Source organism: Centropristis striata, chromosome 17 (genome assembly GCF_030273125.1).
Source record: "Centropristis striata isolate RG_2023a ecotype Rhode Island chromosome 17, C.striata_1.0, whole genome shotgun sequence".
Taxonomy (NCBI): Eukaryota; Metazoa; Chordata; class Actinopteri; order Perciformes; family Serranidae; genus Centropristis; species Centropristis striata.
Window position 1 is genome coordinate 30,639,087 of NC_081533.1, and position 23,449 is coordinate 30,662,535.

Sequence of the window (23,449 nt, forward strand, 5' to 3'; positions counted from 1 at the left end):
TTTCTGCAAGATTATTTATTTTCAACCTTATTTCCCCCTCATGTCATTCAGCCACACACATCCACTGATTTTATGGGCACTAGACGAGCTGCTGGGGGTCTCTGGCGGCTCCGCTGTCCCCCGGCTCATAGCCAGATCACCGTGGTTACAGCAGCGAGCGGTAGCGGGGCTAGTTGGTAGATTAGGCTTTGGCCAAATCCTGTCGGAAGCAAGGCTAAAACATCCTTTTTCGCTGTGAAACAGAGTTTAAAGTCAATTGTTGTTCTTCTTTTAAAATCAACTGTTGCTCTTAACTATTTAAAACGTCGTCAGCTAGATCGAAAGAGAGTTTCGCGTCTGCAGCAGCCATGTTGGATCCGTAAGAAAACTACAAAACTACAAGCTTCCATCTGTCGAGTAGTACGCGTCACCGTCTTGCCGTCCCTCCCCGCTCTGTGATTGGATCCCTAAAACAGGGCTAAGAAACGGCCCTGGTTTCCAGCCTGGATGGAGGTTCGAAATGAAATTCGAGCGCGCAAGGCAGTCTGGGTATAGCCAGGCTAGGTTTTACTAAGAATGTAGGTAGATCTCTTCCAGAAGGTGCGTCCCTCTGGAACCGTTGATTTGTCAGTTTTAATCAATATCAGGACACGTCATGTCACCAAGCAGAGAAGACAGTTATCTTTCTGCTCATCACACCATGTCCATGACCTGGCCTGTTCCCAAAACATTCAACACAGCTGTTATAGGAATTTTTTAGAGTGACCCTTCAATAAAGAAGATTGGATTCGGAGTAGTAAAGTTGAATTAGAATTTATTATTCTTGTACAAGAAGGAGCATTTAACCCATTGAGGCCTGAAAAACCGCTGGGCGATTTTAAAATAAGCCTCTAATTTTCTGGAAATTCTGGAAAAATTCTGGAAAAAAAAGTGTGAACTCTTCCACTAAATAATAGATTTTTCAGCCTCTGTAGCAGATAGAAATGAAATTCAAAAAGTATTTGAGAGCTTATACAAATACTACAAAATGACGCTTTCCAGGCTTCAATGGGTTAACAGTGCAACACACAACGAGGGGTTACAGAGAAAAAGGCTCCCAGATTTTTTGTGATTATAAAATCTTACTCTAAATAGGGCAGATGAAGTTTAAGCAGATGCAGTAAATTTAATTAGTTTCATCATAGTTAAAAAAAAATATTAGCACATGATCATTCTATCAAAGCATCTTGTATGCACAGAAAGGCACACACACACATTGTTATAGGAATTTTTTAGAGTAACCCTTCAATAAAGAAGATTGGATTCGGAGTAGTAAAGTTGAATTAGAATTTATTATTCTTGTACAAGAAGGAGCATTTAACAGTGCAACACACAACGAGGGGTTACAGAGAAAAAGGCTCCCAGAGGAGCTCTAACAGGTGATTCCTATACCATTATTGATAATGGGCTGTCCTTACCCTTGTAAATTGTTAACAGACAGTGCATCTAGACGTTTTCCTTTGTTCCCTTAATCAGTAATCAGGATATCCCCAATCTAAATGTCCTCTGACCTGTCTCTAATCCTCACTCTGTTCTAGACTTCCTTTATTGATACTTTACCCTGAACCTTACCTCACCCTGCCAGCCCCAGCAATAAAGTCATATCAGAGAAGTATAAACAAGACTTGTAAGAAATGGGGACTCCCATACTCATTGTAGGATTTAAAACATCTGAAACACTGTATAAACCTAATTTTTTATAACATTTCCCCCCTGTTTGTACTGTTTTAAAAGATACAAAAATATAATCATGAATAAAAATTAAATCAGTGTTGCATAGCTGATACAAATAATCATAAATGATGTGGGAGCGAAAAACCTGTCTGGCAGTTCCTTAACATTCTTATTGTCCATAATTTTTATAACAACAACCTCCTGCCTTTTTTATGACTTGCAGAGATATTATTTGAGACACAGATTTTGCAATGTCCATATAAAATATAAAACATAAAATATATATTTTTTGTGATTATAGAATCTTACTCTAAAAAGGCCAGATGACGTTTAAGCAGATGCAGTAAATGTATTTAGTTTAATCATAGTTTAAAAACAATATTAGCGGCACACATGCACATAATAGTGAATTACGATAGATAGTGATGTTTGTCACACAGAGACAGACAACAGAGACAGAATATGACGACTTCTGGAGAGTTCAACCTACATTTTTTTATTAAACCTCTGTTAGGATATAAAAAAAGGTTCAAGGGAAAGTAGCTTGGTCCAGACCTCATGAACTGACCTGCCTATGTCATGTCAGGGACGTGTGGATTGAACCCAGAGACTCTGTAACTGCACATTTCTTGACATATTGTAATAAAATGAATTAAAACTTGGAACTCGGACGTCTCCTGCTCATCCTTTCCCCATCAAACGATCGGCGCAGAGAAATAGGTGAGAGGATTTTGTTTTCAAACTTCTCTTTATTGGGTTTTTTTTTCTTTCGTTCACATACAAAAATAAAGAATGTACATGTGCATTTATGCTTAAAATCAACACGAAAGAACAGAATTATAGTAGAAAATTAAAAGCAATAAAATTAAAAAAAAAAAAACACAAAAAAAAAAAAAACCTAGGTGGAGTCAAATCAAATATATATATATATAAAAAAAAGGTTTACAAATAAAAAAAGGTTTAAATATTAATAATACAACTCGGAGGATGTCAAGTTTTCCAAAATTTACATTTGCTAATTTTTCATGGGAAGAGGATTTTGTGTTGGAGTCAGATAAATTTATTTTAAAGGTTTCCTCAATGCAAAGGTTTCGCAACACTTGGAAGGATAAATGGGCAGCAAAAAACGTTGCTTATTATTACTTTCTCTTTACAGTCATCCCTTTCCTTTATTACCAGGTTAAGTATCTACATTTTTGGTTACCAATTGTCAGTGGTGGAAAGTAACTAAGTACATTTACTCAAGTACTGTACTTAAGTACAATTTTGAGGTACTTGTACTTTACTTGAGTGTTTCTATTTTCTGTAAATGTATACTTCTACTTCACTACATTTTGAGGCAAATATTGTACTTTTCACTCCACTACATTTAGGTGACAGCTTTAGTTACTTTTCAGGTCGAGATTCAACATAAAAAATATGATCAATTTAAGGTGATTAGACTTGTTTTATTTTATTAAATCTTATAACAGTATATTAAGTACTTAAATGAGCCATATCTTTACAAAATTAAAACCCTCCTTACATAAAATCATCAATACAAATAATGTAATAATATATTTAGAATATATTAAACAATGTGAGTGGGTCCATTCGGCATAACGAGTACTTTTACTTTTGATACTTTAAGTACATTTTGATGCTGATACTTTTGTACTTTTACTTCAGTAAGTTTTGAATGCAGGACTTTTACTTGTAGTGGAGTAATTTCATAGTGTTGTATCAGTACTTTTACTTAAGTAAGGGATCTGAATACTTTTTCCACCACTGCATACAATATATATGAAATGTATTAATTGGTCAACACTATGGCTGCAGACTGAACATAGATAGTTTTTCTCACAGAGAAAAGGTGAGAAAGTAAACATCATTATAATAAATTCAATGATTTATCCTGCAATACAGCATTTGGAATTAAGAATCATAATTTATGCCTAGAAATTCTCATCTAATAGTGGAAATAAATTCCTTCTTTTGCATGGGTGTTTATAGAAGTTTATTTTTACATGATCAAATAGCATAATTGTCCTGCATGTCTTATTTATTTCAATGTCAGAAAATATTAGTATTAGTATAATATTATTATTATAGTTTTGAATGCAGGACTTTTACTTGTAGTGGAGTAATTTCATAGTGTTGTATTAGTACTTTTACTTAAGTAAGGGATCTGAATACTTCTTCCACCACTGCCAACTGTCTTGGGCTTCCAGAAATGTCTCAGGCTGCCAACTCCTTCTCTGTGTCCTGTTAAACCTTTGAAAGCTTTTATTTTGAAGGTTGTAACCGGAAGTCGCCTTCTCACTGATTTGGCTGTGGCGTTTCAGACTTGTAGTCCTGTACAGGGGCGCCGCTAGGGATTTTGGGCCCCATGAAAAGAATCTTTACAGGGCCCCCAACACAGCGGCAAAATTTTTTTGATGCTATTTTACATACAATTATGCATTTTAATGGTATTTTTGACTATCATTACCATATTTGTGAAAGAAGAACAGCATGACAGTTGACATGTACAGTAGGGGAAGAACTGAGCACTCTGAATACAATGGAATTCATTGGTTAAAAATATTAGGTTTTATATGTTTTTGTTAGTTCAAGAAAAACTGTGAGCAACATATTGCACAAAAAGACCCGATGTATCAAATATGATACAAATTAGAATTCATATATGCAAATTCATATATATATATATATATATATATATATATATATATATATATATATATATATATATATTTGTCAGCAGGTTTTTTTTTAAAATTGAATTTTCTGGCAATTATTTCATGGTTCAGGCCAAGGTTATTATAGTTAACGAAAACTAACGAAATAACGAAAACTAGAATTGAAAAAACATTTTCGTTAACTGAAATAAAAATAAAAACTAGAGTTTTTAAAAAAACGATAACTAACTGAAACTGTATTGTGTGGTTACAAAACTAACTAAAACTAACTAAAATTATAGTGAAAATGTCCTTAGTTTTCGTTTTTTGTCAACTTTTTTCATTCATAATTCAGTGTTTCTATTTGAACATGCAACACATGGTGAATATGTTTACTGAGACTGGGATGTTTACACTAGAACCACAATTCAAAACAGTTAATAACCTTATTGGGGCTGAGATAATAAACCAAAGGAAATAAAGGCAAAATGTATTATGACCTCTTTGAATCTGGCACCCAACATATAGCCCATTACAAAAAAAACTAAAACTAACACTAAAACTAATAAAAACTAAACTAAAACTAGAAAACTCACTCTAAAAACTAACTTAAACTAACTGAATTTGAAAACAAAAATTCACAACAAAATTAAAACTAAAACTAATGAAAAATCCAAAACTATTACAAAAAAAACTAAAACTAACACTAAAACTAATAAAAACTAAACTAAAACTAAGCATTTTCAAAAAAATAAAAACTAAACTAAAACTAGAAAACTCACTCTAAAAAACTAACTAAAACTAACTGAATTTGAAAACAAAAATTCACAACGAAATTAAAAACTAAAACTAATGAAAAATCCAAAACTAGTATAACCTTGGTTCAGGCTTTATAGGGTTAAACCTTTAAAAAGCTTTTATTTTGAAGGTTGTAACCGGAAGTCGCCTTCTCACTGATTCGGCTGTGGCGTTTCAGACTTGTAGTCCTGTAGTCCTGTAGTCCAGGGGAGCGGCAGCCAGCGGGACTGATTGTCGGTGTGGATATGAGAGAAAGGCAGATGCATTAACCTGGAAGTCAACCGGTGTAGCGGGTTAGCATAGCATATTAGCATCTATCTGAGCGGGACCGTCCTACCGAACCAGTGGCTGCTGTCGCTAGTGACGTAGACTAGCTAGCTAACAAGCTAACGGTAGCTAACCTGCTAACTTCCCTAGTTGAAGGCGGGTTAAGGGACGCCTGACAGTGTGGGGAAAACGAGGCCTCCGGCTAGTACCGCTCGGTTTACAGCTGCCCTGGAGTACTTCACACTCCGATTTATTGCCCAAGCAACATCTTGCTGAGATGGGTAAGTAACATTTAACCTACACAGGTAACAAGTACTGTTTTAACCACTGATTTAAACCATTTAAATGGATATATTGGGCAGTCCGTGGCCTATGGGTTAGGAATTGGGCTTGTGACTGGAGAGTCGCTGGTTCGATTCCCCATCTCCCCAGGTCTTGTGTGTAAAAAAAAAAAAAAAAAAAAAGGATGGGTTAAATGCAGAGGTTGAATTTTTCCCCATTGTGGGATTAATAAAGTAATCTTAATATTATGTCAACGTATGCAATCAGACCCGTTATGTTAAATTCACCGCTTTTGCTTTACCATTAAAGCTGACTATAGATAAATTGCGTGTACGTGCGCGTACATGTTTGCTTCAGTACTCGGGTGGGGTAGCTTTCCTCACTATCCATCCTATAACCACGCATATTGTCCTGATTTTTTCCCCCCTCTTCGGACAATATTGTGTTTTCGCATTGCCTACGTTCTTACTCTATGTGATTTAGCTTGGACTTGGATTGTAATGGCTTGAAGGTCCCAGTTGCTGAATGTACAAACCCTGAAATGGCAATGCCGATGATGGTGTAGATGGCACTCCTCCATCTCCACAGCTGTTATGCAATGGGATCCATCAGCCCACTTTGAGTTGCTGTTTATACTGCACTGCTGTCTATAATGTTACTGCTTATGCTGGTTATTGATGGTGGACACACGCTGCTTACTGAAAGCTAGTGATTACTGTAGCACTTATAGATAGATAGATAGATAGATAGATAGATAGATAGATAGACTTTATTTATCCCAAGCTGGGAAATTACAGTGTAGCAGCAGCATTACACACAGAGACAATAACAACACAATTAAATAAAAAGAACAACCTAGGCATACTTCAAGCAAGAAAATATAAAAATACAATAAAATACAATGAAAATAAAGTGTCTAAAGAAGGAGTATGTATTAAGGAGTGGAATAGAATTCCAGTGCAGAATAAATATGAATATACAGTATAAAAATGTTGGTGCTATGAAACAAATAAGGTGCACTTGTATCTGAATCGAATCGTGTCCTAATTGACATATAAATCCTGTATATTCACCTAATATTATGTCTTCATCTATAACATTTCTTCACACTGTTAAAATAATCGCCTAAGTCATTTTTTGTCAATTTTTTTTTTTGCCTAAATCATCTCTTCATGACGCCGGCCACCTATGGTAAAATCTACATCCTCAGTTGATCAGATCATGTGATTTTACCCCTTTAAGATAATGGCCTATGTCAAGTGTGTGACTTAAGCAGATTTATTATGCCTAAGTCAAAATAAAATGTGACTTAGGCAATTTTTTGAACATGCCTTTGTGACTTAAGCAAGATATGGTAACACTTTATTTTGAAGGTGTCTACATAAGAGTAACATGAGTGTGTCATAAACATGACATGGGATGTGTCATGAACATTAATGACACTTTGAAGTAACATTAATGCTCATGATACTTGTCATGTCATGTTTCTGACAGGCTTGTGTCACTCTTATGTAGACACCTTCAAAATAAAGTGTTACCATATCTTGCTTAAGTCACAAAGGCATGTTCAAAATATTGCCTAAGTCATTTATTTCTCTTAAGTTACATAATTTACACACAGTGTTATTACTATGCCAATAGCCATCCTTTGTTACATCCTTTTTGAGTGAAATGATCATTAAATGTCATATGTTACACTTTTGGGGAAGTTTTTTGTGTTTCCTGCAAAACTTGAAAAAATGAGTTAGGCGATTATTTTAACAGGGTGACGTAATATTACTGCTTATGCTGGTTACTGAAAAAGGTCGTGATTGCTGAAGCACTTGTATCTGAATCGAATCGTGTCCAAATTGACATAAAAATCCTGTATATTCACTTAATATTATGTCTTCATCTATAACATTTAAAAACCAGTTCCTATATGAGGCAGTGGCATCCCTGAATGGCATCTAGAGCAATATTGATTTGACAGATTATAAGATAGATAGATAGACAGACAGACAGACAGACAGACAGACAGACAGACAGACAGATAGATAGATAGATAGATAGATAGATAGATAGATTACTTTATTCATCCCCAAAGGGAAATTCGGTTGTCACAGCAGTCCGGTATTCAAGTACAATAAAATACAATAGAATAAAATACTGAGGTAGCATAAATAAAAACAACAATAGAAAAAAACACAGAATAGAACAAGAACACTTAAGAAGTTAAAAAAAGAACATCAGTTGGTAGGATGGTTGACAAGATGATGGTAATAATTAAACTGGTGATATGATGGCAACAGTGCTATATTGACGGTAAATAATAATAATAATAATAGTACAGTATATAATATAATATATATAATATAATATGTAATAATAGATAATAAACAATATAAAAATAAATAAAATGAAAAATATAAATAAAGTAATTTTAAGTAAAATAATATGATATATAATAATAATAATAATAATAATAATAATAATAATAAATAAGGTGTTTTACTCCTTATGTCAAATCCCAGACTGGATCTCTCCCATTCTCACAATCTCTTGCTATAAGGCATATAGGGGATAGATGTGTGGGTTGAGCAGCACACAAGCAACTGACAGCAACAACCAGGTCACTGCAACAGTGTCTGCAATCCTTATGCAACTATTCATCACCTGGTTTGCAGGCACAATGCTGGAAAGACACTTTTCTAGTATTTTCTAGTAAATTCGAGTATTTCACATAATTAAAATATTTTCTGTATTGATGATCAGTGAAATAGATGAAGTATTGTGTCAGCCTCTAGCTCAGGGGTGTCAAACTCTGGCCTGCGGGCCAATTTTGGCCCGCAGTGTAATTTTATTTGGCCCGCAAGGCAATACCAAATTATTATATTATTATTGTACTATAAAAGCTGACCCGCCAGTATTATACGGCGCATTTACCGCTAATACTAGATTTATTATTGTTATTTTATTTTTAAATGTATTAACGTGTTGAAAAACTTTATTTTGATATTTAAATCAGAAGGATGCAAATAGAAAAGAGGCATACGATTTTAATTTAATTTTAATTTAATTTTAATGACATTGATGTGTTTTTTATTTGAAATTTGATTTTGCATGTCTGCACTATTTAGTTATATATTGTATGTTTATAAGCGTTGCTGGTTCCATATTTAATGTTAAAGCAAAACATGATTGGTATATATTAAAAGGTTTATTTGTTCAATGTTGGCCCGCGATTTTATTCAAGTTTTAAATTTTGGCCCATTGTGTATTTGAGTTTGACACCCCTGCTCTAGCTCATTTATAGTGCATATTGGCCCAAACCCTAACAGGTCAGTATCCATCAGATGTTGCTGAGAATGTAGACTGTGGGCTTGTATTTAACCCATAAGAACCCACGGTGACACAGGTGTAACAAACACTTTAAATCTTCTAGAATCTCCCATATTCAGCTTTATTTTTTCACCTTAACGCATTAAATCCCTAAGTGACTGGAAACAGAAATGTGAAAAAGTAGCGAATTTCAAAAAGCTTATTTTTTTGTTATAATTATAACCAATTTAACAACTCTATTCTGTTAATATGGTGCACTTTATTGCATTTAACCCATTTAACAGCACTATTAATGCCACAATTTTAATATATGTTGTGGAGATGCAGAGAAAAAGGCAAATTTGTGTCTCTGTAAGCAGAAAAGGTGTTGAATTTATTTATATTAAAATAAGAAATATCATAAACATAAATACCATTAATGCATATATATATATATATATATATATATATGTCACATCACAGATCTTTGACATTTAAGGGTAGTATCTTAAAAAAACATCATAAATGTGTTCTATGTGGTCCACTTGGTCTGTGGTAGATTTCCCATAATTTTCTTTCAAGGATAAATGGGTCTGGGTTCTAAATGGGTTAAGGCACTTCCAGGCATTTTTGTTGTTTAATATCATCATAATAATATATATCAGACAGGCGTATACTGTATACAGAATATAGATCAAGTGAGGATGCATCACTATTTATTGGAGATGTGGAACAACTGTTAAATAACTCATAATTCAACTCTATTAAACATTTCTGTGAAGAGCTCAAAACTTAAATCAAGCTCATAGTCACCTATTAGATGGAATGAGGAAATTAACTGTTATTATTTTGCTGAGTCGTCAAAATAAAATGAATGATGGAGCATGTGATTGATGTGCAGCACTTATAGATTATTGATTCAGTTTCTGTGGCTAACATGGCTGGCAGTGTAGCAGATTGATGAGCTGCCAACCTGTACACATTTTGCGCAGCAGGAACGCTGTATGGTATGATGTGTTATTCTAAACTGTGCAAAAAGCTGATGTCATTGTGAGTTCAATAACAGTGCACATGCAGAACTCAAGTAATCGCAGGAGGCAGCGTCTAGCCCAGGGGTGGGCAATTAATTTCCCCAAGGGGCCACATGACCAATACCACAAAGGTTACGGGGGCCGGACCAAAACTCAGAACTAAATTCTGCTCAATATTAATGTAATCGCTTTATAAAATATAGTAAAGTATCTGGTTTTGAGCTGCTACTGATAGGAATACATGTTATGATGAGACTGTTAATGTGGAGTAAATCAAATATAGCAGTAAAAGTAGTAAATACTCCAATCACTATATCACTTTAACATTTATTTTAAACACAACTGTAAATGACCTTTAGCAAGGTTCCTATTTATGTTTTTGTATTATATAGCTTGTTTTTTCGTGTTTGTACATTTTCAAGGTGTTTTACAATGTTGTGATGCTTTTATTTTGAAAAGGTGCCGTCCAGTGTAAAACGGGTGCTTTAATTTTGAAAGGTAGTGACAGGAAATAACCGGTAGAACGGTTAAATAAAAAAACGAACGGTAAATAATTTGTTTCGTTTGTTTCATTAAAATACATTTGTTGTTCCAAATACTTAACTTCTTATTATATAAAGGCAACCAAGAATGCAGTGTTTTCCCTATAATGGTACATGCCTGGTGGGCTGCCAGACCAATAGGAACACAGGCTGTTTTGTTTTTCAGTGCCTAAGTAACAGCAAATATCTGTTCAAGTGTTTCCCTTGTATTCATTCTGAAGCCGTGCACCGCCCTGAGTTCATGAATGCAGCAAGTCGAGTGTCTGTTAACTGAACTGCTGAAGTCAATTGAATTGGTGAATTAGCAAATTACCCCAATTTGCCTATCAAACTGTGATCCGTCGCTGGTGTTCTGGTCACCTGGTTTCTTTCTTTTCTTCTGCTCAGTAATATGCAACATGGTCATGAAGCATGCGGTTAACACTTCACCCGGAAGGTAAATTATGACACGTTGTTTTTTACCTACCTGTTACAAAACATGCCTGGTAGTTAACAAGATGCTAATAAGCTGAGAGATTCTGCGTTTTTGTGTTGGACCAGAGAATATTCAGTAAGAAGAAATAGTTGATGCTGATTCTGGAAGTAATATGTCGCCCAGAGTAAGCATTGCAATGGACTTTGCTGTCTGTCTGCAACAGGTCATGTGATAAATGATGATATTTTGATATGATACATTTTTTTAAATGAATGAAAGTTCTGTGCGGTGGATCTAAACAGTTCTGAGTTTTCATATGTCCCATGCAGGGCTCCAGACTAACTTTTTGCATTGGTTGCACTGTTGCGCCTAACTTTTTTTTTTTTTCGGTGCACGAGCACAAAATTTAGGTGCCCCCAAATTTTTCATTGCGTTGCCTTTAACGTCACCGAAAGATCACTTTTTTATCGTTCGCCATAACTTTCATATAATGTGAATGATTTTTAAATGAGAATACAAACACGAAGCAAAATAAATCAAAAAGACCACAAACATCTTTCTACATTTATTATAAATGAAAATAAAGACTGTTGTAGAAGCTTTTTTCCCTTTCATGATCTGTTATTTCCACCATTCAGATTTATTATGGATATTATTCAAGTAAAAACCAAATTTGTCGCACTGCGGAGCCCTGGTCATGCTCTTGAACACACCATAGCCGTTCTGTCGCTATCGAATGCACCATAACTGTGCATGAATTGCCATGCTCTGAGTGTTTTACCTCCATACAGCGGCGGATAGATTGTAATTTCCTTGGATATATATATATCGAAAGCCAACGATACATATGTTGTAGGGCTGGGCGATATGGCCTTAAAAGAATATCACGATATTTCAGGCTATTTTTGCGATAACGATATTCTTGACGATATTACAAAATACTTAAAAATATATGGAAAATATGTTTGTTTTTTTAGTCTGTATAAATAAATAAAAATCTAAAATGTAGTTTGAAGTTCAAATCTCAACATTTGCCAATTACAAAAAAATTTACTCTTGAGTATGAGCAAATAATAAAAATAACCATTTAGGGGTTCTGGGGGCATATTTTAATGAAATTTTGTAAAGGAGAATAAAGGTTCTTGTATGTTTTATTTAAGGCATCTTATTTTGACAGTCTTCTTGTAAGTTCTGTGGTGGATTCTGTTAACACACCGTGCTCTTATTTTGAAAGCTATCTCAGGTATTATCTCAGGCGAGTTTTCTTCGACAAATTTTTCGTGTTTCTGGGCATGTTGTCCGAAGCTTTTGAAAAATAATGGTCCAGGCTCATGTTAAAACACTCCCCGTTTAAAGTTCCACCCTTTTCACCGTTCAGATATGTAGATTAGAAATATAAACTCTACTAAAACTCTATGGCTACTCTATGTTACACATCTACATTATCTCTGGATGTCCATTCATCTGTCGTGAGTGCTACTGCACATTCCTTTGGCAAGTCTTGGATAACAACAGATTTAGCTTGCTCATACAGGTCTGGAATTATTTTTTGGCTGAAGTGCGGACACGAGGATGTTTGTGGGTGGTTGACGTGACGCTCAATTTTTGTGTTCCCAGTGACAAATATTACTAAAATTTGATAATATTTCATTAAAAGTAATGTTTTAATATGCAGTTAATTCTTCTACATCTAATCCATCTGCAAACAATGAGTATCATTCTTCAACTATGCAAATATTCTGTTTTGAACATGACATTTGTCCACCGGTGCAACTGTCCGAGGTAGCATTACTTATCTTAAAACAACTGTAATTTAATGAAAAATGAATCTAAATACATTAAAATACTTGAATGCATGTCATACGAGTGTTTACTTAATGAATCTAGAGGATATAAGTGTTAAGGTCCCTATGTAGAGTTATTATGACACATTACATTTTGTCCGCAAAACTGGTGTCCTCCTGGAGCAACGGCATTATGTAGATATAAAACAGGCATTAATGTGACCACCCCGTTACTGAGAGGGGTCCTTCCAGAATCAGGAAGGACAGAAGAATCTCTGGAGCAGGTGGACTGCACACAAGATCACTTCTGTCTCAAATATTTTCATAATATTACTATTTCCGTGCAGTGTTTGAACTGGTCGTCTTAAGGTAGTCCCTTTGGTACAACGCAGTTTAAGCATTGATCTGAATATTTTTATCAATTTACATTGATTGATCATTGAAAATAATGTAAATTGATAAAAAATATTCATAACTAATATGCCTTGGGCTTATCTATCTTACCTGTCCAACATTCTCTGAATTAAATAATGACATTCTTTACTTTGTTGCACCGGTGGACACATTTTAGGACTACCACACCAAAAGTTAATAATATGCTAAATATATGAAGAATTAGAAATGGACACATTCAGTTTTGAATTATTCACATATAAGGGAATATAATTGTATGTCATTTGACATATATTTTTGAATTATTCTTTTTTTCACTTTGAATTTGAGTTCACGTCAACCACCCTTGTGTTTGTTTGTGTGTGTGGTGTGAGTGGAAGTGCAAGAAAGAGCAAGCGGGTGATTCTGGTGACAGTAAATGCAACGGGGGGCTCTGGGTCCAACCATGGTTTTTGTTCCCTGTTGAGTAAACTGGGTGGGATGGTCATGTTTTAAAAGCACTTTCAGGTTTGTTGTGATGCCAGACGTTCTGGGTTCTCCTTGCTCATTCGGCTGAAATCCAAAATGTTTCCACACGACACCAGTTATTCCACCAAATTTTCCGGAATTGTGCAGCCGTCGGGAAACTTGGCTTAGAGTAAGACACTCTGTGCTTCAGCTGGCTAGTGTGTGTGTGTGTGTGTGTGTGTGTGTGTGTGTGAGCCCTGCCTCCCACAGAGAGCAGGCTGACTGACGAGAGGAAAAGAAGCAGCCCGACTGTTGATTGCTCATGTAAACAACAAGCATGTTATCAACAATATCGATCCAGAAAAAGACTATCATGTCCATTTTATATATCTAACGACAGGCCGATATAGTAATTATCGTGACAGGCCTAGCACCAGTGTTTCCCCTTTATTCATTCAATGCAATTATGTATGGCGCTGCTGAAATTTCACATGATCATTTTTTTTTTTTTATTATTTTTATTAACGAAGAAACAAAGAAAAGAACAGTGGATTACTTATTAGGAGCCACAATATGAAAACAAAACACTAAAACACAATTCTAGACAACAAAGACTCCAACATATTTACAAATTAGACAGTGTACACACAAATAACATACAAAGAATAATATAAATGACAACCATAACAACAAAAATGGACAACGATACACCAGTACAAAGCCACACGGCGAAAACAGACAGACGACCAAAAATTTCACATGATCATTAATATCAATGCTCCACTTATGATTTCTACTCGCACTGTGTGAGCACAACAACACACAACGTTATTTTCGACTTGTTTTGAGTCGCTTTTTTTTGCGACTTTTCAGACCCCCTAGCGACTATTTTTCCAAAAGCGACTAGCGACAAATCTAGCGCCTTTTCTGTTGTTACTGGAGACTTTCGGAGACTCGTTCTTACTCCGCGGGGGCCGGCTGCTCGTTAAGAGGAGTAAAAACGGGTCCAATTGGCACAGTCCTCCCGCTGCAGTCTCTCCCAGCTGCAGTCACAGAGCCAGAGGGGATGTTAACCCCTTAGCGTCCAGTCTGCAATCGCCGCTGGCTGGTTTATAGTCAGTGTCTTTTTTTGGTCACTTTAGCCGGTCCCGAGGCCGATTAAGGAGGAGAGTTGAAATTGTGACAGAAGACAGGGCACGTGCAGTTCTAAACATATTTAGCGTGTTTTTTTACTCACTTTTTGTCTTCCCCACAATGTTATTCCTCTCTCCTACAGCGTCCATTACAAGTACTTGCACATCATTACATTTTTTACATTACATGTCATTTAGCAGACGCTTTTGTCCAAAGCGACTTACAATAAGTGCATTCAACCTGATGGTACTAGACATAGACCATAGGAATCAAGTAAGTACATAACTTTAAGAGCTAACTGTCATTGCTACAGGAGTGCTATATGTTAAAGAAGAAAAGAATAGAGAAGAAGAAGAAGAGCAATTTTTTTTTTTTTTTTTTTTTTAAATATATATATATGTGTTAGGTGACCATGGCTTAACCGAGGTATTGTTGGAAGAGATAGGTCTTCAGCCTGCGGCGGAAGATGTCCAGGCTGTCTGAGGTCCTGATGTCGGTGGGGAGCTCGTTCCACCATTTGGGAGCCAAGACAGAGAAAAGTCTGGAAGTGGTTTTGAGGCGAGTTGACCCACGCAGGGTGGGAGTCGGTAGCTGTTTGGCTGATGCAGAGCGGAGAGGACGGGCAGGGGTGTAGAGTTTGACAAGGTCCTGGATGTAAGTAGGACCTGAACCGTTAGCAGCAGAGTACGCCAGAGCTAGAGTCTTGAAGCGTATCCGCGCAGCCACTGGTAGCCAGTGCAGGGAGGGAGGAGGGGTGTTGTGTGTGAAAAGAAATCACTATTTAACATTTATTCATTTAATGTTTTTGTTTTCAGACAACCTAAGTGAAGCCTTGGAGAAGCTAAAGCTAGCTTCTACAGACAGCACCACTGACAGCATGGAGAGCTGTCTTGACTGCCTGCTGAAAGCACTCAGCAACAACAGTGAGTAAAGCCTGATCTACACTAGTGTGTTGAAGGTCCTGTACCTTCTTCAAAGACTCACACAATCTGCCTACTCTGGACCTAATAACATTTCTTCCACTCAGCTGTAGTCGTTAATGAACAGACCAATAATGCCCTACATTTTGTAATGTTGCAGACAAAATCTGACTGTTAGTGTGGCTCCGTCTAGTTTTACTTGAAACGCACACTTCAATTATGGAGCGTGAGGATGTAGTTGACGCGTGTCTTAAGCCAAAAAAATCCCACAGTTTCTTTCTTATGGTTTATTGAAAACCTTTCGTTTGAGCATTACAAACAATAAACTGCAGCAATCCAAAAAATGATAATTATGAGCACGGTCAAAAACTAGTGTGCTCTCCTCGTCTCCATAATCCTAATTAAAGCAAAGTAAGCAATTATGACGTTACAGACATCTCAGCCAATAAGAAGAGTGCAATTCCTACGAACCAATAGGCATTCCTACAACCTCAATAAAGAACTATGAACTTATGAAATACAAATCTGAATTATTTATCAGCTTCTCTACAATGTGCAAAATGGCTCTAACACTGACAATTCCGAAAGAAGCATGGTTATTATTTGATGATAAATTAGCATATTGTCTGACTAAACAGACTGTGCACACTCTGATCTAATCTGTACTATGTGGTCTGAGCACTGAAGCACTATTTGGTCTGTTTTCACCACTCAATGTCCCACAGCACTATCTGATTGGTTACACTGAGCTGATAAACAAACCACAAACACACCAAGTTCTCTTTTACTGCACTTAATAAAAATGTGCTTAAAGTCATTTAAACGAGGTTTTGTGTTGGAGTACATGTTATTGCTAAACTTTGACACCAACTTTTTTAATGTTATGGCAAATGTATATTGATTGTCAATATCATTCATCTGTCTCTTTGATTACTAATAATTGGTATCAGCCCTGAATAAAAACACTGGTCACGTCCTACTTAGAATATTTAGACACCTTGTATTTCTGGGAAGTATGTACTAATGTGATGTAAATTCATTTTCTTTTTCTACCGCAGACACCGATGCTAGTGTTAAGATCCAGGAGATGGGTGTTCTTCCACTGCTACCCACTTTGCTGAACCCCCAGTCCTCCTGCACCCCTAAAGTAGCCAACATTATAGCGGAGCTGGCCAAAAACGGTGAGGTTTTGATTTCCCTCGCAATCCAACCAGAATGATCCTGTTTTTTTTTTTATTCCTCCATTTGACATTTTCTCGAGCTCTCATTCGTTTCGTTTTCCTATGTTTTCTTCATGAATACATTATTTGTTGGGACAGAGGGGCAACTGTGTTAGTCATGAATGTTTAAGAACATTTATATGTATTTAAATATTTGAAGAAACAGACAGTAGCATGTTTGATTAACGGGCAATTTCAGACATGGCTAGTTTGAGCAACCCTCCTTGGTATTTCAGAGCTAGATTGCCACAATCAAAGGTTAATGTGTAAGGACTGCAGAACAGCACATTTTCAAGAGTGCGACTAATAATTTTTATATATCAATTAGGGCCGGGACTCGATTAAAAAAATTAATCTAATTAATTAGAGGCTTTGTAATTAATTAATCGAAATTAATCGCATTTTAATCGCATATTTTAATTTGACTTGAGAACAGTGAGAAGTCATTTTTTTCACATGGATTTTTAGTATACCATTTAATAATGACTGAATACATAAGCTCAAGCAACAAAAATATTGTTTATTTTTGTTCAAGTCCAACAGACCAGTGCAATTTTAGCCATTAAGTGTAGCAGGTAGTAGGTAGACCTTCTGTAAACTATAATACTTTGGTTTTTGAAGTAAAACACAATCCACGCTAGCTACCACACTAGCTGCTAGCTGCTATATGTTTAGCATTGAGGTGATACTTGAGGCTGGATGTGCTGCTATGGTGATATGTGAATTCCTTGTTGCATAGCAACACAACCATGCTCTTATCGACGCTTCCATCCGTTCGTTTTTTGTATTTTTTTTAATGATTAAAAAGAAAATCCTATAGGTCTACATCATGCAGTTTTAAGGGCACAGGGAGAAAAAATGAACATTTCACAATCTAGATAATTAATATGGACATGCCACCTGGTGGACAGGGGTGTGAATTCCTTTAATAACCACAATTTTCTAATCTGTCAAAATGACGGTCAGCATTCAGAATTTCCTTCATTATTAACAAACATCCGTCAATGACAGAAGATATTCGGTCAATGCGACCACTAGTTTGAGCACAGGAGATGATTTCAAAGTACAGAAAAGCAGATGTGAACAGAACTCGGGACAGGAAAAGGTTAGGATAATGAATAGGTTTTTAGCAGCTTGCAAGATTACAGCTGGAGATCACTTCCTAGCACTTTGCTTATCTTGGCAGCAAACAGCTGCCATTTGTCTGCCACTCTCCCGGAAGTATCAGCCAAGTGATAACCAGACTATAGACACACTTCTTTCTGTCTGACTGTTTGAACTTGAACAAAAGCACGAAAAACTGACATGGCTTTTTTAAAGGGAACCTTTTGACCTCTGTCAAGATATCTGACTGAAATGGTTTCTATGGTTACCCACGTCTTCTCTTTACCGACATGCCCACTTTATGCTAATTCCATGCAGCTGGAGACAAAAATATATAATAAATCATATTTATATTTTTTAGTACAAATGTGGGGTTTCCCATTTTGTATGTGAATATTTCAGCATACCCTAAACGGCATTAATTGGGTCTGACTAGAATGCTGAGACTCTTCGATTTTATTGGATTTAATGATCCCAATTGTCTTCATGTGTCCAATCCAATCCCCTTTATTTGTAAAGCACATTTAAACAACACAAACATCTCCAAAGTGCTGTACATAAAATCAACAATAAAACAAACAATTCCATATACCAATCAGCAATAAATAATTAGTGTATAAATCTAAAATGATGCCATAAATAAAACAATACAATCAAGCAGTCATGATATTTGTCCCCATAGTAGACATTTCATTGTAGTGAGACCTTTTTAAATCTTGACCTCCCTGTATTAAATGACCTGTTGTGACCTCTAGGCTATCTCAGCCACATGAAACTTAACAACCACAAGCAATCGAACAATAGAAAAAGCTCTGAATTTTAAGAAAGATTACTGCAACAGGCCTGTAAGAACTTGTGGCACTTTTGTTTCAAGTTTTGTTTTGATGAGTTGTTTTCAGGTTGTTCTGAGTGTTTTCACTCTGAATTAAAGGAGGCCATCTGCTCCCTATTGGCCATCGTGTCTTGAACACCACATGGGCAGATTTTTTTGCTAAAAGCTTATAACACACATCAAACTAAATTATCATCTGAACGAGCTCATATTTTGAAGTTACTTTCAATGGCGCCCCTTTAAAAGGTGGTGAATTGATGAATTGGAAAACCTGCCTTTCTGAGTCTCTGAAGGGGGCGGAGCCACTGCTGGGCTTTTTTGATTACTGCTGGCGTGTTGATGGTGGAGGTCAGGTTGTCAGTTAAGTGAACTCCCAGGAACTTCACAGCAAGACAAACCGTTAACTTTTTTTTGTAAAATAAATGCACCGAACCTTACTGATAGCATTGAACCATGAACCTAATAAGCCCCTCTTTTACATGCTTCCATAGAAGAAATAGGGAAAACTGCAAATGGGTTAATGTTCCTGCATATCTCAAAATAATTATTGTCAAGAACGATGTCCTAATATTTATTATTTCTGCATCAATGTCAATTTTATCATTTATTTTTACATTTTATCTTACCATATTTGTGCAATACATGTACTACAGATGCCGTCAGTGAAGTTGTACTAAACATGAGAAATATAGCAATCGGATGGTTTGAACTTCCTTGAGTAAATTAAACTTGAGACAGTTTTATAGTGAGCTGTAATCAAACCTCTTTTCCTCTCTTAGAGTTCATGCGGAGTCCCTGTGTTGAAGCCGGCCTCATTTCTCCTCTAATCCACCTGTTGAACTCCACCGACCAGGAAGTGTTACTGCAGACTGGCCGAGCTCTTGGCAACATCTGTTATGACAGCCGTAAGTATGAGCTCGCTTTGCTTGAGGAACACTCGACCGCTCACAAACCTTGTCATCTCCATCAAGCAGACAAAAAAAAAAGTCATAAAAATGGTTCTGCTTTGGGGCTACAGTGGCTTTGATGTATGACCGTGTGTTTCAGCTACAGTTGATGCATTGATCAACTTGATTTCTGTTTCCACTGACATCAAGGCAAATTGTTTTTTGATTTAGAAAGACATGCAGTCTATATAAAAATATACATTGTGACTATACAATGCAAATCAGCAGCACTTAGCTTGGATATGTACTTGCATTTAACCACGCCTTTGTAGACAACATGCTTTTGTGTAATAAACTGTCCACATACTTGCTAACTGCCACATGTGTGTTAGTGGAGGAGGGCACACCAGGAAGGTCAAACTGTGTAAAACATCCTGATTATCAGGACCCAAGAAAGTATGGAGCTCAAGATGAGGTCATATTGTGTCTTGATTGATTTAGATTTGTAATAGTTCTGTTGTCTAGGCTACTCACAGTTAAAATACTAAAGTCTCGACCATCAAGAAGCTTGAGCTTTTTCCTTTATTATTTTTTGAGTTTTATTAGTTTATGCATTGAATAGTTTTTATTTGCTTCCATTCATGTATTCATAAGTGACTCATGTATTTTTAGGGACCGAGCACTGACGGTGCGAGGACCCTATTGTAATTGGTCCGTCTATTCTTCTTCTTATTTTTTTTCCGGGTAATGAATTGCCTTTTTGGGGCTTTATCATATTCAAAAACTCGCCTTTGGAATATACGTCAATCTCCCGTGAAATTTTCATATTCTGGTATTCGTGGGAATGGACGTTGCAAAATGACTCACTAGCGCCCCCTTGAAAGTCAAGAAAATTCAGCCCCTCGCACAGTAATGTCGTATCAGCATGAAATTTGGTACATACATGTATCATGGCAAGACGCACCAAAAAGTCTCAAGAACCCATACCCTAAAACGTACAGGAAGTCGGCCATCTTGGATCAAAAATGGTGTCTCCTGCTGTTTTTGCCCATTTCCATGCTGCATACTTTAACTAACTCCTACAGATTTCACCCCATTGACTTCAAAATTGGTCAGTACCATCACAAGGCCTTGGGGATGAAATGTTGTATTAATCATTATGTGGGCCACGATTACAGCTGGTCAGCAAACAGCTGACATTTATCTGCCACTCTCCCAGAAGTGTCAGCCAGGTGATTCCCAGACTACAGACACACTTCTTAATTGGTGACTCTAAATTGCCCATAAGAGTGAATGAGAGTGTGAATGGTTGTCTGTCTCTATTGGTACGTTTACATGCACAGTTTAATGGAGCTATGCTTAAAATTCGATTTTGGCGTCTAATAGGACTTCTGTCCTTGTCCCAGTTTACATGCAACTGAGAAAATCTAGTAACTGACCAGAACATGTCCTCCCCCTCAACACTGGGTGGCGATATGCTTCGTTTCCGGTTGACCTCAGTTTGACACTTTGTGCCGTCGCTAGTGATCCGCTAATGCAACCGGCTAATGCAACCGGCTAATGCGACCGGCTAATGCAACCTGCTAATGTGGCTTTCTTCAAAGTTTTTTGTTGCGGGGTAATACGCCAGCACAGGGGGTGGAGCATGCACACATGTGTCGTCTTGTCATACATGCCGGCGAAAATCCTATTCCAATCACATTATCTGGGTGTCTTAATCGGAATTGAACTCCGACATCAGTCAGACTAACACGTTTACATGCACTTCAGTTGTCAAGTTAATAGTCAGATTAAGGCAATAATTTGTTTTTTTTGTCATGTAAACGTACTGTATGTGTCATGTGATAGTCTGGAGACTTGTCCAGGATGTAGTCTGGATAAGCTGTTGGAGGATAATGAATGGATGGATGGTTGGCCTTGCTATATTTATCTTAAATTGGAAAAAAAAGTATGTCAATTTTTGCCATTGGTATCAAAAATGGTATAGAATATAACTATTTTTCAAGGTATTGAATCAGGTTAGAAACTTAGAAATCCATGTATTGTGACAATAACAAGGCCTTAAAACTTCTCTTTTATTATCTCTTACATTATAATGTAGGGCTGACACAGAATTTCACTACATGCCAAAAGAATGCACAATCAATAAAAACGAAAAAACCCCATAGAAAATATGAAAAAATAAAATAATTGAATTTGTTGGAAGTCAAGTCGAAGTTTATTTATAGAGCACATTTAAAAACAACCTCAGTTGACCAAAGTGCTGTACAGTTATTAAAATAGAATAAATCATACACAAATAGGTACAAATAAAAACAATAAAATACTAAAAACAGTAAAACAATAAAATAAAATAGAATAAAATAGTAATAAAAGCTCAATCAAAAACAGAGTTAGAGATAAAAAAGACAAATAAAAGGGTAAAAAAGTAAAAAAGAAAGCCAAGGATTCTTGCCTAGCTGGGACTGAACGCCAAGGAGAATAAATAGGTTTTTAATAATGTTTTAAAGTGCTCAACTTTAAAACATTATTATTTATTATATAACACAATTATTTAATTGTTTTACATAAGTGTATTAGTCTAAGGAGAGAAGTAAAGAGAGCTTGTAAATGTAACCAATAACGAAGCAAGAATGGAATGAAACATTATTATAGCAGTTAACATAAACTGTAAAAATATACTGGAGTAATAGATAGATAGATAGATAGATATACTTTATTTATCCCAAGCTGGGAAATTACAGATGGTGTTTGTAGCAGAGAATGAAGTCATGCTCCCTCTGAGTGTGTTTTCAGACGAGCTTCTCTGTTTTGCTGCCCCGCTATGCACAGCTCTCATACAGCAGTTATGGCAGCTGATACTCCGCCCCCATGGCAAATTTTGTAGAAGCATAATGGCCACCTGCTGGTTCACCCTAAGGTTAAACTGTTAGCCCTGTCCCCATGGTTTCTCCATTTAGGACTAGTGGCAGTTGCATTAGTATATCCGCCGGCTGAGCCGCTGCCATGTTGAGAGCCAGTAGACATGCTTTGAATTATGATTTTACAGCCAACTTTAGAGGCTTTAATCATCAAAAATTGGTGTTGTATTCAGTTGTTTACAATAAAAAAGGATGGGAGTATTTGTATGATTATCCAGTTGTCTTTTATAAAGTTATACTTAGCACCCCCTGTTGGAATTTCCAGTAGACTGCAGGCTTAAGGCACTTCCTGGTTTGCCTCCTTGCTCAGACCTGGAGGTTGCCGCCTGGGTGCAACTGATCACAAAACTCAAACTCAAGATGTCTATACAATGTTCAAATGAAAGTACCGTACTTTCCGCACTATAAGGCGAACCGGAGTATAAGCCGCAGCAGCTAAATTGAATGATGTGTACATATATAAGCCGCACTGGACTATAAGCCGCAGGTGTTTTAATGTTTAATTACCATATGTAAGGGTTCGTGCACAGAGGGGATTGTGGGGAAAGAGATGGCTGCTTGAGGAAGCTTCTTTTACAGTCAGATTGACTGTCTTTAGCTTAAAAGCTGCATCATATGCATTTCTACGTTTGTTTTCCATAATGAGGGTTTGTGCATGAAAACTTCCTTTGCACAAACTATCTCGCTCTCGTAATGTCGGTCTGTCTCTCGTTCTGTCTCTCGTTCTGTCTCTCGTACCACTCTCGGTTTCACTTTTACTTTTGCGCGCTACCTGTTTCACTCTTTTCCGGCGCCCTGCCAGATTGGCTCGGGGTCCTTCGTC

General features: G+C 36.5%; 1 protein-coding gene across 2 annotated transcripts in view; it reads left to right on the forward strand.

The window, feature by feature from the left end:
* Positions 1-5,300: 5,300 nt before the first annotated feature.
* The window catches only part of rap1gds1 (RAP1, GTP-GDP dissociation stimulator 1), a 46,633-nt gene continuing 28,484 nt past the window's right edge, over positions 5,301-23,449 (forward strand). For both annotated transcript variants that reach the window (XM_059354127.1, XM_059354128.1), the window contains exons 1-4: positions 5,301-5,695; positions 15,558-15,665; positions 16,721-16,843; positions 19,598-19,723. In XM_059354127.1, coding sequence (XP_059210110.1) covers positions 5,692-5,695; positions 15,558-15,665; positions 16,721-16,843; positions 19,598-19,723 — 361 coding nt within the window. In that variant the 5' untranslated portion in view covers positions 5,301-5,691. The remainder of the gene's footprint in view (positions 5,696-15,557; positions 15,666-16,720; positions 16,844-19,597; positions 19,724-23,449) is intronic.